This window comes from Octopus sinensis, linkage group LG25, assembly GCF_006345805.1.
Source record: "Octopus sinensis linkage group LG25, ASM634580v1, whole genome shotgun sequence".
NCBI classification, from domain to species: domain Eukaryota; kingdom Metazoa; phylum Mollusca; class Cephalopoda; order Octopoda; family Octopodidae; genus Octopus; species Octopus sinensis.
In genome coordinates this window covers 11277578-11295610 of record NC_043021.1, presented here as the reverse complement: position 1 = coordinate 11295610, position 18033 = coordinate 11277578, and the positions used below count along the sequence as shown (strand labels likewise).

Sequence of the window (18033 nt, the reverse complement as noted above, 5' to 3'; positions counted from 1 at the left end):
TTTCTTCTGCCTTTTATATGGATTGAAAAGATGTTTTGTTTTGTCTAGAAGAGAAAAAAATTTGTTGTGTCAGGGGAGAGTAATTTTCTTTTTGTGCCTTATAATGTAACACGTTCACCGGTAAAATTTCCACTTATTTCTTATTTTCATTTTCCTAAAATTTTCGTTGCGTCTTGCAGCCTTTTCAATAGTGTGTTAAATTATAAGGCACAAAAAGAAAATTACTCTCCCCAAACACAACAGAATATGCTTCAACACACGAACTCACATAAAGAATCTTGCAAACCAAATCCAAAAACGAAAGAAGAAATTTTGTTTTTTGGAGAAAGGGAGAGAGAGAGAAAGATAGGAAGAAGGACAAGAGGAAGAAAAGCAAAGATATGTATATGAGGGGGGCTGAAAAGTTCCTGGCTTTAAGGGTATCACGAAAGGGCTGATTGGAGGCCCAACCTTCCGAACTTGTTTACAGGGCTTAGAAAAACTGAACGACCACTGCAATAAGTGTGTGAACCTGAGAGGGGAATATGTTTAATAAAATCCTAATTAACTGGTCCTCTTGTATTTTCTTTTACCCAAAGCCAGGAACTTTTCAGCGCCCCTTGTATGCACGCACACACACACTCACTCACACAAAGATTATATATATATATATATATATATATATATCCTTAAATCCTTAAAAATGTTTTAGCCCGGAGGCCACGGCCATGCTGGGGCACCACCGCTGAATGAGCTACACTAATATGTGAATCCACCTCTGATACGTGGCACTTGATCAACAAGGGAGTTCGACGCTGCTGCCCGCATCTGCGTCTCCTGTCGTGAGGTAGGTTCATCTGGGACTCCCGACAAGAAGAGATCCAGTTTAGTTTTAAAGAAACCCACATCCACACCATGTAAGTCTCTCAGGCATTTAGGGAGAATGTTAAAGAGCTGTGGTCCTCTGAAAACCAAGCTGTTGCAGTATCTGGACCTGTATTTTGATGGTGATGTTGGAATCTTTGGCACCATGCAGTGGCGCCCCGTTCTGCGGTTGGGGTAACTTTGAATGCCAAAGTTTGGGACAAGACCCTCCAGGATTTTCCAGATGTATATCACCGCATATTTCTCCCACCTCCACTCTAGGGAGAAGAGGTTTAATACCTTCAGTCTTTCCCAGTAGCTGATATTTTGCATTGAGACGATTTTCTTTGTGTAGCTTCTCTGAATTGCTTTGAGTTCTGCTGTTAGTTTTATATTGTGTGGTGACCATAGTTGGGAGCAGTAGTCCAAACGGCTGAGGACGAATGTTTTCCATAGGACCATCAGTGTCTCCTTCTATATATATTAGAACCTCTCCAGAAAACCGGAAAATTCAGAAATCCAGGTCACATCCAACCCTAAACTTGCCAGATATTTTGTCTAATGTTGCAGTACAAATTTCCTTTTCAGTGTTGAACTTTTTAATTTCCTAAAGTTACACCACTTACATCATAAAGAAAAAAAAAAAATACAACTTTGGAAGCAGAAACAGCTGTTAGATGGGATGCAGTCTATTTGCATTGAATTAATAAATAATAATTGATGTAAAGTCAATTGTTGTTCATCAGTAGTTCTCCATTTTCTGTTTTCTTTAAACTTTGATTCTTGAGAAACCTATGTTTATCCTTGTCTTCACATATAACTTATGAACATAAGTTTGCATATGTATGCCCATGGTTAAATATAGGTAATATACTGGTAGTGTAATGGATACTTCTATTCCTTAGACAGTTATTTTAACCTCTAACTCAAGTAACCACTATCTATCTATCTATATATCTACCTAATTATCTATCTATCTTTCTACCTAATTATCTATCTATCTATCTTTCTACCTAGCTAATTATCTATCTATCTATATACCTACCTACCTAATTATCTATCTATCTATCTATCTACCTACCTAATTATCTATCTATCTATCTATCTATCTATCTATCTATCATCTATCTATCTATCTATCTACCTAATTATCTATCTATCTATCTACCTAATTATCTATCTATCTATCTATCTATCTATCTATCTATCTATCTATCTATATACGTGTGTGTGTGTGTCCCTTTGTGTCTGTGTTTGTCTCACACAACTGCTTGACAACCGGTATAGGTGTTTCTGTACCCGTAATCAAGCGGTTCGACAAAAGTCACCGATAGAATAAGTAGAAGGCTTAAAAAAAAAACTATTAAAAAAAAAAAAGTACTGGGAGAGGGTCAATTCATTCGGCTAAAAATTCTTCTCAGCAAGGCCGCACTCTAACGACTGAAACAAATAATAGATTTGAATAGAAATAGAAATTAACAAAGACAGAAAAAGAAAAACAAAAAGAAAGGAAGAAAATGATAAACAGATGTCGATAATTTAATCAACAGAAGAAAAAAAAACAAGGAAGATAACTCCAATCGTCCTGTTCCTCCCATCCCTTTTAATTACTATTATGTACAGTTATTCAACCGGATGCATTATCTCCCTTGGTGGACCAAGTCATAACAACAACAACGACGCAACAATACACCACCAACAGATTTCCCCTGTTGTTTACCAAATATTGGCATTATTCTGGAGGCACGAAAAGACTGTAAGAAAACACCATAATCCGGATACACACAAAGTGACATTTATATATGTTTGTGTATCTATTTATCTATTTATTTACCTATTTATTCACACATGTCTGCTGAGTGAGAGAGAGAGACGACATACAAATTTGCATAGATTGACATTATATATATATATATATACACACATACGCAGAAATAAGTGTACGTACGCGTACACACACACACATACATAAATCTACGCATGCATACAGACACAGACCGGACAGAAAGACAAACTGATATATAAGATAAGGCGCTTGCAGACACACATTGATAGACGCACGTACAAGCACACACTCTCATACTCATATGCACATACACAAACACACACACACTCATACTTACATGCACATACACAAAGACACACACACATACACACATAGAATGACAGATAAAATTGATTGGCAGAGAGGTGGACAAGCAGGGGGAAGTACCGTGGTAGACGTGGATATTTAGATACGTAGACGGCTACCTAGCTAGCTAAGCAGTAAAAGAAAAAGAATAGAGACAGACAAGACATGTAAATAGATCGATAAATAGACTGATAAGTAGATAGACTGACAAATTGACATTTATGCGTCCCGACATATAGGGAGACTGACAAGACTCTCTCTCTCTCTCACGCAAACACACACACACTCATACTTACATGCACATACACAAAGACACACACACATACACACATAGAATGACAGATAAAATTGATTGGCAGAGAGGTGGACAAGCAGGGGGAAGTACCGTGGTAGACGTGGATATTTAGATACGTAGACGGCTACCTAGCTAGCTAAGCAGTAAAAGAAAAAGAATAGAGACAGACAAGACATGTAAATAGATCGATAAATAGACTGATAAGTAGATAGACTGACAAATTGACATTTATGCGTCCCGACATATAGGGAGACTGACAAGACTCTCTCTCTCACGCAAACACACACACACTTACCAGCGAGCCAACTACGGAATCGCTACTTGGTCATTTTACCCGCTTGATACGCTTTATTGTCTGAAAAACAACAACAAAACAAACGAAACAATAACAAATAATAAAACAAATCCCCGACATATTGGGCAATGTAGTCCCTGATATACAAAAAGCGACAATGGTCACGGTTGGAACGCCTTTAATCATAGGTCTACCCAGTGAGAGTCGACCTAGGGTTAAGCAACAACGGCAGACTAACAGATCACACGGAGAAAAGCGGGTATACAGACGGATAGCTAGACACAAAAGCCAACAGGCTGACTCATAAAGTCTGAAGGACAATTAGTTTGACAGACAGACGTACATAGACCGCTAGATAGATAGCCTGTCAAACAGATACACATAGACTCAGGCTAACAGACAAGGTGCATACGCACAACTGAACGGGTATATAGACATACACACATTGACTTAAAGAAGCCAGCTGGTAGCGAGGCCAATTGTTTGTTTTCGTTTCTCGACTTAACTCCACTCCAAAATGGCTGTCGTTGGTGACGATACGGGTTTACACTCAGTTAGTTCGGTATTTTCTCAGCTAGTCACTCAGAACAGTGGACAATGGATCAACCTCCGGCCGTACGGTTGGTGGTTTCATCACCCAAGGACCGTGCACTACCTTCAGCTGGCATCGCATCTCTGCATTCTGCTCTTTCTCTGCACGGTACCCGTAAGTCTGGCCAACGATATGGACCGGACTGCCTACGTCAACATACAAATGCCCCACGACTCCGCGGCCCAACCGCAGTCCGGGTCTGCATCCGAAACCGGACCTGGGCCCGAACATGAAGCTGGATCTAATTCTGGTTCCGACTCCAACTCTTCTTCGTCATCATCATCACCGTCATCGTCATCGTCATCATCGTCGTCGTCATCGTCGTCATCATCATCATCATCGTCATCATCAAATTTCGATACAGAAGGAGAGAGATCCACGTCAGATGTGATATTAACGAGTCGGAGTTTCGAATCTCCGAAAAACGAGGACGACGACAACAACAACAACAAAGAAAACAACTACCACCATCACAATGCGAATAGAAACAAGAACAACAACAACAATGATCCCAGTTACGCCATCGCCACAACTGCAGCCACCACCACCACCAACAACAACAATAGCAAAAGCAATGTAAGCAACAATAGCATCAGAAACAGTCGAAGTAAGTCGATTCGACGACAACTACGACGCCAACAAAATTCAAATGAAGTCAGCAAGTCTACCCACCCCGGGTACACAATCCGGGTGGAAGGCACATATTCGGAGGCAGGCAACGTGAAAGCAACTCAAGGCACCCTTTACAGAGTGAGTTGCATTGTTTGGTTCTTCTTCTTCTTCTTCTTCACCCCCTCCTTCTCCACTTCTTCTTCTTCACTCCTCCTCCTCCTTTTCTTCTTCTTCTTCACCCCTCCTCCTCCTCTTCTTCATTTCTCCTCCTCGTCCTCCTCTTCTTCTTCACCCCTCCTCCTCTTCACTCCTCTTCTTCACCACCACCACCTCCTCCTTAATTCTTCTCCACCACCACCACCACAACCTCCTCCTCCTTAATTCTTCTTCACTCCTCCTCCTCTTCCTCTTCTTCACCCCTCCCCCCTCCCCTTCACTCCCCTTCTTCACCACCACCACCTCCTCCTTAATTCTTCTTCTTCACCCCTCCCCCCTCCTCTTCACTCCCTTCTTCACCACCACCACCACCTCCTCCTTAATTCTTCTCCACCACCACCACCACCACCACAACCTCCTCTTCACTCCCCTTCTTCACCACCTCCTCCTTAATTCTTCTTCTTCACTCCTCCTCTTCCTCCTCTTCTTCTTCACCCCTCCTCCTCTTCACTCCCCTTCTTCTTCACCACCACCTCCTCCTTAATTCTTCTTCTCCACCACCACCACCACAACCTCCTCTTCCTTAATTCTTCTTCTTCACTCCTCCTCCTCTTCTTCTTCACCCCTCCTCCTCTTCACTCCACTTCTTCTTCTTCACCACCTCCTCCTTAATTCTTCTCCACCACCACCACCACCTCCTCCTTAATTCTTCTTCTTCTTCTTCTTCACCACCACCTCCTTCAATTCTTCTTCTTCAGCAGATTAAATCTGGGACTTTTTTTTCTGTGGTTTTCCCCTCTCTCCCGAATTAACCCCACATGGACTATCTCGTTATTGCTGATTCTATTTATTTATTTTTCTGAATCCTATTTTTATATCTTTTTGTTATATCCTTTATTGTTTCCCCTCTTGATCGCTGTTAACCCCATCTTTTCGTGTCTGTTCTCTTCATGTAAATCAGTTCATTGAGATCTTGTGGTCAATATAATAACAATAATAATAATAATAAAAAAATGCTTTCCAATCGATGTATCAATACCAATGATGATGATGATGATGATGATGATGCTGATATAGTTGTAATAGCTTTGAGTATGATGGATAATGGTTAAAATTTTGGGTATAGTAGGGATGGTGGTTTTTATGCCAATGGTGCCGGTGTTGATGGTAATGGTTATGCTGATGATGTTGACCATCATCATCACCATTTAACGTCTGATTTCCATGCTGGAATGGGTTAGGCGGTTTAACTGGAACTGGTAAGCTAAAGAGCTGCATCAGGCCCCAGTCTGATTTGGAATGGATTCCATGGCTGGATGCTCTTCCCGATGCCAACCACTCCGAGAGTGTAGTGAATACCCTGGTATGGGTGCATTTATGCGCCACCGTCGTGGGTACCCGTTACGTGGTACCAGCGTCGGTCATGACTATGATTTTGCTTGGCTTGGCAATTCTTCTCAAGCGTGGAATATCACCAAAGATCACGGTTGCTTGTCATTGCCTCCACGAGGCCCATCATTCGAAGATCGTGCTTCACCACTTCATCCCATGTTTTCCTGGGTCTACCTCTTCCACGGGTTACCCCTCACAGTTAGAGATCGGCTGAGCTGAGCAGAGCACATAAAAGGCTACAAATACTGGAAGACACTGGATTTTGACAATTTAAAACAACATCGACAACAACAACAGCATTGCTGATTGCAATGTTGATTGTGTTATTGATGATGATGATAGTGATGGTAGTTCAACTGATGATGGTAACACTATTTCTTTTGCACCCTTTCAGATCAATCCAAGCTGTGACCCTATTACAGATGAAGGAGACAACGAGAAGGTCATGATGAACTATCCAAAGGGCTGGATCGGACTGTTGTATTACTCAAATACTTCTTCTTCTTCTTCTTCCTCCTCCTCTGATTCTTCTTCTTCCAATGTTCTGTCCAGTAAAGACCGGAAAAGAAACTGTTCTGTGATTGATAAGGTAGGCGTCTCTTCCATTATGGTAGAATGAGGTATTTTTATCTATTGGCTGAAACAGCTGTAAGTTATTTTACCAATTTATATTCATGTTTTTTATAATAATTACTGGTATCCTTATATATTACTATATTTTATATCTTATATCTTATATGTAAAGAACAATATGTTATATATATGTATGTTATTATAATTATCAGTTTAATAAATAAATAAGTTAACATTTTAATGTCCAAAAGTTGATGAACCACCTATTGTTCTCCTCAATTTACTTATTTGCCACATATATGCATATATATACCATCAGCAACATCATTGTTTAACATCTGTCTTCCATGCATAGATGGGTAGGACGGTTAGGAGGGGCTGGCCAGGTAGATAACTACCCCAGGCTACCATGTCTCGACAATGCTGTTAAAACAGCAACCTTTGAGCTGCATTTTCCTCTTAGTGAAGAGGTGGTAAATCTAGCAAATAGGACAGGTGTGGAAGTGATGCCATATTGTTTTTGGTGAGAAACTCACAAGCAAGGAGAACTTGGCGACAGGGTGCATTGTGGTTTTGAAGAACCCAATTCTTAGGGCTCCACAGATCCGGTCGCTTTTTCCAAATGTCCTCCCTCAGATTCTTCAAAACCTTGCAGTAAAACTCTTGATTGACAGTCGGTCCATGGGGGATGAATTGTCATTGCAAAATACCAAATTTTCAGGAGTAACACTCATGGCAGGTCTTCCAGATTGCTCATCATCACCTAGGGATGCTTTTCTTATTTCTTTATTGCCCACAAGAGGCTAGACATAGAGGAGACAAACAAGGACAGACAAAGAGATTAAGTCGATTACATCAACCCCAATGCGTAACTGGTACTTAATTTATCGACCCTGAAAGGATGAAAGGCAAAGTTGACCTCGGCAGAATTTGAACTCAGAATGTAACTGCAGACGAAATACCTCTAAGCATTTCGCCCAGCATGCTAATGTTTCTTATTTCTTTATTGCCCACAAGGGGTAAACATAGAGGGGACAAACAAGGACAGACAAATGGATTAAGTCGATTATATCGACCCCAGTGCATAACTGGTACTTTTTTAATCGACTCCGAAAGGATGAAAAAGTCGACTTCGGTGGAATTTGAACTCAGAATATAGTGGTAGACAAAATATCTCTAAGCATTTCACCTGGCGTGCTAATGTTTCTGCCAGCTCACCTGGAGATGCTTTTCTGCTTTTGAAGCTCCCATGCCCCTCAAAACGTGGTATACGACCCATTGCCTTGTCACCATAAGCTTGCCCAAGCATACTCAATGTCTCTGTAACAGATTCCTAAATTTAACAGAAAAATTTCACGTTGGCTCTTTGTTCCAACTTCCTGTCCATGACAAAATCGCATACACATGATCTTGCAAAATCACAAATTTCCCAACTTACAAAATAAACACAGCAACTTCACTCAGCACACTGCCTCATGAAGGTCACTGCTAGCTCTCCCTGCATATGCAACCATGTGCTGCCATCTGTTGGCATGCTACAGAACTAGTCCAGAAAATTTTTTATACCACCTCATATATTTACATCAGGTTTGCATTCGCTCTCTTACAGAAGTTAACCGCTAACCCTCATTTCATTTTTGTTTTTCTTCATTGCAGATCAAAAGAGCATTGATGTTAGGTGCTTCAGCTATAATTTTAATGACCCTAAACCCCCAGATTCTGAAGGAGGTGAGTACTTTCTTAAGGTGTTTTTACCTGACTTAAGATCTTTTCTACTCTAGGCACAAGGCCTGAAATTTTGGGGGAGGAGGCCAGTTGATTAGATCGATCCCAGTACGCAACTGGCACTTAATTTATCGACCCCGAAAGAATAAAAGGCAAAGTCGACCTCAGCGGAATTTGAACTCAGAATGTAAAGGACAGTTGAAATACTGCTACACATTTTGCTCTGCATGTTAATGATTCTGCTAGCTTGCCACTTTAATAATAATAATAATAATATAATAATAATAATAATAATAATAATAATAATAATTAACATTGCTGTGTCTTCATATAAAAGATGGGCTACAGCAAATATTCTGCTCAATACCACAGATTTGCTTGTCAGTTGTTTGACCGTAACCAGTTGAGCATGTCCCTTAGTGGCTGACGATATGTGCATCTCTGATCACGAGCAGAAGTAGTGGGGGAGCATCATAGCCATGTGTTGAGAGGAATTCTTTGGGGTTTGAATAATTCACCTCTGGAAATATGGATGTTTTGTTCAACATCCTTAAACACACCTTATTCAGGGACCTGTTGAGCGGGATAGGCTACTTGACCTGGAGAAAATTCTAACTGGGTCCCACCTGCAAGGTCATGTGCTGTTTATCTTGATATGAGAACACCATGTCGCGCACATATGGTTGTGATGCATGTGCCTATTGTACCCTTATCAGATGCGTAGTCATGATGGGTATACTGGGCTTTGTATATTTTACCCCAGTGTCACCTTGATGGCATGCACTGCTCTCTCACTCAATAATAATAATAATAATAATAATAATAATAATAATAATAATAATACGTTTTACTAAAGGCACAAGGCCTGAAATTTTGGGGGAGGGAGCTAGCTGATTACATCGACTGCAGTGTATAACTGGTACTTATTTCATTGCCCCTGAAAGGATGAAAGGCATAGTCGACCTCGGTGGAATTTGAACTCAGAACGTTGTGACAGATGAATTACTGCCAAGCATTTCTCCTGGCGTGCTAACAGTAATCATAATAATAATAACAAGTGCACCCAGAGAGCGCTAACCTCCGCCAAGGTAACACCAATGTCCTTTCAAAGATTAGCAAGAGATGATTTTTGAAATGAGAATATCTGAAATATGTATGTATATGGATCTTTGTTTTGCAAGTTATTTGGTGACATTGCTAGTGCTGGTGCCATGTGAAAAGCAAGTACCCAGTCCAGTCTGTAAAAGAAGCCGGTACCTGTGTAGCTGGCAGAAACGTTAGCATGCCGGGCGAAATGCTTAGCGATATTTCGTCTGCCGTTACGTTGTGAGTTCAAATTCTGCCGAGGTCAACTTTGCCTTTCATCCTTTCGGGGTCAATAAATTAAGTACCAGTTACATACTGGAGTAGATGTAATCGACTTAATACCTATGTCTGTCCTTGTTTGTCCCCTCTGTGTTTAGCCCCTTGTGGGTAATAAAGAAATAGTTACCTGTGTCTTCTTAAAATCTGATGCTCAGTCTGTTGGGGTCTTTTGCCAAGTTCTGGGAATGCAAACAAACCAACACTGGCTGTCAAGCTGTGGTGGTGGGGACAAATACAGAGAGAGAGACATGCGCTCCCACCCCAGAGTCCCCCTGATTATGTATTTGTGGCCTTGTGGCTGTAAACAGTATAATCAACATTGTCATTATTAACATAGTCACTGTCTTTGTTCATCATCATCATCATCATTATTACAATCATCTTAATTGCTGCCATCATCATCACCATCATTACTATCATCCTATTTACCATCATCACCATCATCATCACCTCCATTTTGTAGTCGTTATCATCGTCATTGTCATCTCTACTGTATCACCATGGCTATCATCAACATCCCCACCATTACCACCACCACCACTATCACCACCGTCGCCACCACTATCACCACCGTCGCCACCACTATCACCACCACCACCATCACCACTGCCACCACCACCACTACCACCACCACCACCACCACCACCACTATCAACAACACCACCACCACCACCAACAGCAACACCACCACCACCACCGATCATCATTGTCATCTATATTCTAAATCAGTGTGTCTCAACCACTTTTTACCTGTGGACCCCTTTGATTCCTATTTTTATTCAAATGGACCCTCCTAGCTCATTCAATTTTTTTTTTTTTTCAAATACATCCTGTTATATTCTCATAATTAAATATTATTAAGAACTGTGTATAAAAAAAGTTTTAAATATTTGGTGTACCATAGAAATATAACCAATTTATTGCAAATAAATATTTAACAACAAAATCTTATAAACGGACCCTAAAGGGCCGCACGAACCCCAGTTGAGAATCACAGGCCTAAAGTGTTCTTTATTGTTGTTGTCATTGCAGTTGGATGTTTCCCAAATTTTCTTCCATCCTATTATAATCCTGGATGTCATGGACAATGTCACAAACCTCCTTTTGGATCAGGGACAGTAAGGACTCTGTTACTATATCCCTTCTTCCTTATTTGCTCCCTTGTTGCCTTTTTTTTATATCCTATGCAAGCATGTTAATATATGGGGTATTCACTCTTTTACTGGTTTCAGTCATTTGACTGTGGCCATGCTGGAGCACCGCCTTTAGTCGAGCAAATCGAACCCAGGACTTATTCTTTGTAAGCCTAGTACTTATTCTATCGGTCACTTTTTTCCGAAACGCTAAGTTACGGGGACGTAAACACACCAGCATTGGTTGTCAAGTGATGTTGGGGGACAAACACAGACACACAAACATATACACACCCATACATATATATATATATATATATATATATATATATATCATGCTAGCATGGAGAACGGACGTTAAACGATGATGATGATGATGATGATGATATATATATATATATACATATATACCATGGGCTTCTTTCAGTTTCCGTCTACCAAATCCACTCGCTATAGTAGAAGACACTTGGCCAAGGTGCTGAGTGGTTGGCATTAGGAAGGGCATCCAGCTGTAGAAACCATGCCAGATCAGATTGAAACCTGATGCAGTTTCTCAGCTTACCAGTTTTCAGACAAACCGTCCAACCCATGCCAGCATGGAAAACGGGTGTTAAATGATGATGATGATGATGATTATGACTGGGAAATAATAATTTACTCAAAGTAGCTGTCTTCAGCTTCCACCAGGACCTCTAGACGGCTCTGGAACCTGGTACATGCATTCTTCAGTGTGTCCCTAGGAAGATCTTCAAGCATCTCTTTCATCTTGGCCAGCAGCTTGGTCTAGGTGTTGCCAGCAGAGCTGCTGGTGGCTTTCTCAACTGTGCCCCATACATGGTAATCCATGGGATTACAATCAAAGGGAGTTAGGAGTTTAGAAATTGGGGCCAATGAAGTCATATGAATTCTCCAGCAACCACTTCTGACCCTTTCTGAAGATATACAAGGAGCCGAATGTTGCTGTGATACATAAACCTTCCAGCAGCAATCCTCTCTAGCCAGGATTTGACCACAGTTTCCAGCAGCTTCACATAGCTGTCTGAACTGAGTCTAAGGCTCTGTTCATCAGTTGTTTGATGGATTCTGGCATGTGGATGCAGTCAGAATGCCTGGTATGTCCATTCCTACTGACCGCAGTTTTGTAGTCTCTGTTGCAGCTGTCCTTCTGAAATCTTCAAGATTGGAGATGTTAATTTTCTAATGAAACCTATACAAGTCATCACCTGCAGGAAAGATACGAACGGGGTGAGAGTTCCAGAGGGATGCTATGTGGGGATGAAGGACTAGCAAAATAATTAATGTTAGGCCCAACAGGTTGAACAAAATATTTATATTTCGTTTTTGGATTTGGTTTGCAAGATTCTTTATGTGAGTTTGTGTGTTGAAGCATATTCTATTGTGTCTGGGGAGAGTCATTTTCTTTTCGTGCCTTATAATGTAACACATTCACCGTTAGAATTTCCGCTTATTTTACCTTTTCAAGACTATTGAAAAGGTTGCAAGACGCAATGAAAATTTTAGGAAAATAAAAATAAGAAATAAGTGGAAATTTTACCGGTGAGTGTGTTACATTATAAGGCACAAAAAAAATGACTCTCCCCAGACAACAAATTATTTATATTTCATTTGTTATATTTCATTTATTCTCATCTTTTAGGAAGCTGAAAGCCAAGGTGAAAATCATGTTCAATGGATCAAACTTCGATCTTCAGGTTAGAATTTTCTTCTTCAACTTCTTGTTGTCGTTATTTAACCCCAGGTCAACCTTGACTCTGTAGACCAGTGTTTATCAACAACCATTTTCCACCTATGGACCTCTTTGATTCTTATATTACTGATATGGACCCTCTTAACTGTTCATTGTTTTAAAAAAATCCTATTATATTTTCATCATTAAATATTAGAAATTGCATAAAAAAAATTGTTAAAATATTTCGCATGTTGTAGAAGTATAGCCAACCAATTTATTGCAGATAAGCTGATATAGGCATAGGAGTGGCTGTGTGGTAAGTAGCTTGCTTACCAGCCACATGGTCCCGGGTTCAATCCCACGGCGTGGCACTTTGGGCAAGTGTCTTCTACTATAGCCTTGGGCCGACCAAAGCCTTGTGAGTGGATTTGGTAGACGGAAACTGGACGAAGCCCATCGTATATGTATATATATGTATATGTATATATATGTTTGTGTCTGTGTTTGTCCCCCCAACATCACTTGACAACCGATGTTGGTGTGTTTACGTCCCCGTAATATTAGCGGTTCGGCAAAAGAGACCGATAGAATATATGTATGTATGTATATTAACGGAGCATTGACGCAAAGCAGTGTTTAGGTATGAGCAGAATTTAGGTTCGTTGAAATTTGTTTGTGACATATTTCAGCTGCTAAAAGGCAAATTCCCTGCAGTTACCATATAGGAAAAGTTCTCTCTTTCTCCCTTTCTTTCTCTCTTTCTTTCTTTCTTTCTTTCTTCTATTCTTTCTGTCATTCTTTTTCTTCCCTTCTTTCTTTCATTCTTTTATTCTTTTGTTCTTTCTTTTATTCTGTCTTTCATTCTTTATTTCCTTCTTTCTTACGTTCTTTCTTTCATTCTTTCCTTTCATTCTCTCTCTCTCTCCTCCCTCCTTCCCTCCATCCCTGTGTGTCTCTCTCTGTCCGTCTCTCTCTCTCTCTCTCACTGTTCCTCTGTCTTTCCCCCTTATTCTGTCTCCTCCCTCTCTGTCCATCCATCTACCTCTCTCTCTCTGTCTCTCTGCTATTATGCTCCCCACTTCCAAGCACAATCATTTCTCTATCTCTCTCTCTCTTTATCCAGAAATCCACAAAAGTCACCCTGTGGTCCACCTGTGGTCGGTCAAGCTGCTGGAGTTACCCGACGTTAAACTGTGTTGTCTGTCTTAACAACATTCACAAAACTAGCAAGGTCAGTCAGTTTTACTTTCATATATACATACATGTACACACACACACACGTACACCATCATCATCATCATCAGGTGGCACGTAAAAATCACCATTTCGAGCGTGGCCATTGCCAATACCGCCAGACTGGCCCTTGTGCCGGTGGCATGTAAAAGCAACCACTACACTCTTGGAGTGGTTGGCGTTAGGAAGGGCATCCAGCTGTAGAAACTCTGCCAGATCAAGATTGGTGCCTGGTGCAGCCATCTGGCTCGCCAGTCCTCAGTCAAATCGTCCAACCCATGCTAGCATGGAAAGCGGACGTTAAATGATGATGATGATGATGATGATCATCATCATCATCATTTAATGTCTGTTGTCCATGCTGGTATAGGCTGGACAGTTTGACCAGGGCTAGCAAGTTGTTGTTGTTGGTGGTGGTGGGGGCACACATATTGACAAAATATTTTGGATGGTTAACAGAACAACGAAAATCAGTGTGAAATCTAAATCGGTGCTACTCCAAGTTGTGCTCCACGAACCGGTGTTGGTCTGTGAGCCATAAGCTACTGGTACGCGGTGAGTTTCCAGAAAAGAAAGAAACATTATAAAATTCTTTTAAAATGCTTACTTAATATTGTATTATTTGTATACAAAATAAATATAAGATAAAAAAAAATTTGTCAACTTTTATTATATCCATTATATAGATTGTTTCCAGTGAAAATAATATTAAGAAATATTACCGATCCCTGGCACATTGGAAAAAAAAACTGACAGTACGCCACGTCAGATAGTTTGAGAAACACTGGTCTAAATGACGGACTGTCTTGTCAAAGTGGACATATAAACATTCAGCTTTTGCTGAGCACCCTGCACAAAGGATTTGTTTGTAGTGATAAAAATAAGTCCTTAATGTGTTTACCAGAGACCAGATTGGTTACCAGCTTGCTGATGTCATCAGTTCTGGACATCCTGCACCAGTTTCGCATAGCCCCAGCCCATCCAAAGTACCTTGGATTGCAGAACGACCTGCTGTGCTTACCTTGGATTGTAGGGTGACCTGCTGTGCTTGAGGAGACCTATTGAGTCAAGTACATCAACATGTGGCATGTAAAAAGCACCATCCAAACATGGTCGATGCCAACGCCACCTTGACTGGCTTCTGTGCTGGTGGCACGTAAAAAGCACCAACCGATTGTGGCCACTGCCAGCCCCTCCTGGCACCTGTACCGGTGGTATGTAAAAAGCATTCACTACACTCGCAGAGTGGTTGGCGTTAGGAAGGGCATGGTCACAGTCAAATGACTGAAACAAGTAAAAGAGTAAGTCAGAATTAAAATACAAGGCCAAAGGATATGAGAAAGCTTTGTGATAATGAGGAGAGAGAACGATGGATGGCGATAACTTTGGTTTTACGGTTTTTATTAGCTTTATAATTTGCCTCTCTGGTCTACATTGACGCCACGGTGCCGGGAACCTTTCCTCTCTGCAGGGTTGTCGTCTGTCGAAATGAAAAAAAATTAAGAAACAAAAATAAATGAGTAAAACAGAATAAATATACAATTAAACAACAAAATAATTAAAAACCAAAAAAAACTGTTTATTTAGCCTTTTCTTTTTCTTTTTTTTTTGTTTAATTTCAACATTTTTGTTATTTATAATAAATGCGATTTCTATAAGTAGATATTGGTTTGAAAATTTGGCACAATGCCAGTAATTTTGGTGGAGAGGTTGACTTTGCCTTTCATCCTTTTGGGGTTGATAAATTAAGTACTAGTTGTGTACTGGGGTCAACCTAATCGACTGCCCCCCCACCCCAAATTTCGGGCCTTGTGCCTAGAGTAGAAAAGGATATCCTGTGCTTGGGAAGACCCATCAAGCCAAGTGAGATTGTAGTCGTGGTCAAAGCCAGTGGCGCATAACTGGCATGTAAAAAAAAAGTACCCCTCAAACGATGGGTTTCTTTCAGTTTCTATCTACCAAATCCACCCACAATGCTTTGGTCAGCCTAAGGCTATAGTAGAAGACACCCAAAGTGCCATGCAGTGGGACTGAACCCAGAACCATGTGGTTGAGAAGCAAACTTCTTACCACACAGCCACACCTGTGCCGTGGTAGCACACCTGTTTCTGTCTTCTGATCTCTCTCCGGTCATGTGACCTTGTAATTCCTCTACAGCAAGACACCTGTATCTGTCTCACTATAACCTTTTCATCATCATCACCTCCTTCAATGCTTCCTCCCCTCTTAAAGGATTTTGCCTTGAAATTACTTGGTGACCCTGTCAGTGCAGGTGCCACTTAAAAGCACCCAGTCCACACTGTAAAGTGGTTGGTGTTAGGAAGGGCATCCAGCTGTAAAAACCTTGCCAAAACTGACCTCACCTGTGCTTGTGCCACATAGACAGTACTAAGGTCCACTCTGCTGAGTGGTTGGTGTTAGGAAGGGCATCCAGCTGTAAAAATCCTTCCAAAACAGTTGCAGAAGTCTGGTGCAGAAGTCTGGCTTCAGTCTGGCTTCAGTCTGGCCGGCTCTTGTGGTACCGTCCCACCCATGCTAGCAGGGAACATGGGTGTTAAATGATGATGATAATATATATATATATATATATATTTATATATATATATATATAAAGTTAATCCAAACAAGAAAGCACAAAAAAACACGACAACGCGAAGACGTGGAACAAATATAGTATTATTGGACGCTCAGGAAAGAAGGAGGGTTTTACGTTTGGAGCGGAGCTCTTCGTCGGAAACATAGGAGAAGGGAAGACAAAGGAAAAAAAATCACCAACGGTACACATGCGGTCACATTTTGAATATATATAAACCAACCTTGCTGATATGCTGTGCTCGAGAAGACTTGTCAGGTGAAGTGAAGTTTTAGTTGCAACTGATGCTAGTGTCACATAACTGGTAGCCATGCTGGTGGCACATGAAGGTACCCCTTAACAGTGGTACATAAAAAAAAGCACCCATTGCGCTCTTGGAATGGTTGGCATTAGGAAGGTCATTCAGCCATAGAAACAATGCCAAATCACCCTGGAACCTGGTGTCATCTAACTCATGCCAGCATAGAAAGTGGACATTAAATGATGTTGATGATGATGATGTGTGTGTGTGTGTGTGTCCTTGTCTTGACATCACATGCTAATTGTAAACAAGCATCGCAAGATTGTCGTTCACATACAATCTTCTGTGTAAACATGGTGGTGGTGGTGGTGGCGGCGGCGGTGGTGGTGGTGGGGGGGGGTGTTAAAAAAAATGCCTTCTTGTTCCTCTCATTAAAAACAGACAACAAACAATGTAAAAAAAAACTCCCTAAAACAGGTAAAATTACTACAACAACGACAACAATAAATGAGCAAAATGATTGCTGTACCTGATGCTTTTTCAAATATTTCTACCTTATTCAGTTCATCGAAGGACATGTGCTTGTGTATTCCTGGATCCGTACCTCTGTCTCTGCACGCCTGTTCTAATTCTTTTATCTGGAAAACATAAATGAATAAAAAGTTATTGTATTAGCTCAGATTCAGTCATACAACAGCTCAGATCAGCTCTTATCCAAAGCACAATCAACATTACCAATCTCTGTGTATTATGCGACTCAACTGGAAAATAGCTCAGCTCAGCTCAGTTTTTACCTTAACCCCTTACCCGGCAGAAACGAATATATGCGTTTTGACCGAAATCGTTTTTTTCTATCTCTGGCGAGTTAACTCGTCAAAAGATAGACTCGCCAAAATCGACAGCAAACGAGTTCCTTCGTCTATTATAAACTCTTTTTTGACATATACGAGTATATTCGCTCACTTTATACGTCTGGCAGTGACAATGAGTCCTTTTGATTTTTTTCTTTGTATATAGATGAAAGAGTTATAGAGCATGTATTGACTGAAACTAATAAAAAATATGTCTGAAAAAATACATTTATTTTCAAAATAATTGTTGGGTAAGGGGTTAAACACATTCAATGTTATCAGTCTTTGTGTACTGTGTGACTCAGTTGGAAAA

The 18033-nt window shown here is 40.7% G+C and overlaps 2 protein-coding genes across 4 annotated transcripts in view; one reads left to right on the top strand and one right to left on the bottom strand.

The window, feature by feature from the left end:
- Positions 1-3247: 3247 nt before the first annotated feature.
- LOC115224329 (putative mediator of RNA polymerase II transcription subunit 24) overlaps positions 3248-18033 on the top strand; it is a 37297-nt gene continuing 22511 nt past the window's right edge. Inside the window, exons 1-7 of one of the 3 annotated variants that reach the window (XM_036513323.1) lie at positions 3248-4603; positions 4649-4906; positions 6711-6905; positions 8546-8617; positions 11012-11097; positions 12770-12824; positions 13926-14033. In XM_036513323.1, coding sequence (XP_036369216.1) covers positions 4082-4603; positions 4649-4906; positions 6711-6905; positions 8546-8617; positions 11012-11097; positions 12770-12824; positions 13926-14033 — 1296 coding nt within the window. In that variant the 5' untranslated portion in view covers positions 3248-4081. Of the gene's footprint in view, positions 4907-6710; positions 6906-8545; positions 8618-11011; positions 11098-12769; positions 12825-13925; positions 14034-18033 lie in introns of all 3 variants that reach the window. The other 2 variants (XM_036513322.1, XM_029795191.2) reach the window with 2 other exon arrangements.
- The window catches only part of LOC118767922 (uncharacterized protein C16orf78-like), a 12698-nt gene continuing 10082 nt past the window's right edge, over positions 15418-18033 (bottom strand). The window contains exons 4-5 of the mRNA XM_036513324.1: positions 17399-17507; positions 15418-15518 (exon numbers count right to left, since the gene is read on the bottom strand). Coding sequence (XP_036369217.1) covers positions 15445-15518; positions 17399-17507 — 183 coding nt within the window. The 3' untranslated portion in view covers positions 15418-15444. The remainder of the gene's footprint in view (positions 15519-17398; positions 17508-18033) is intronic.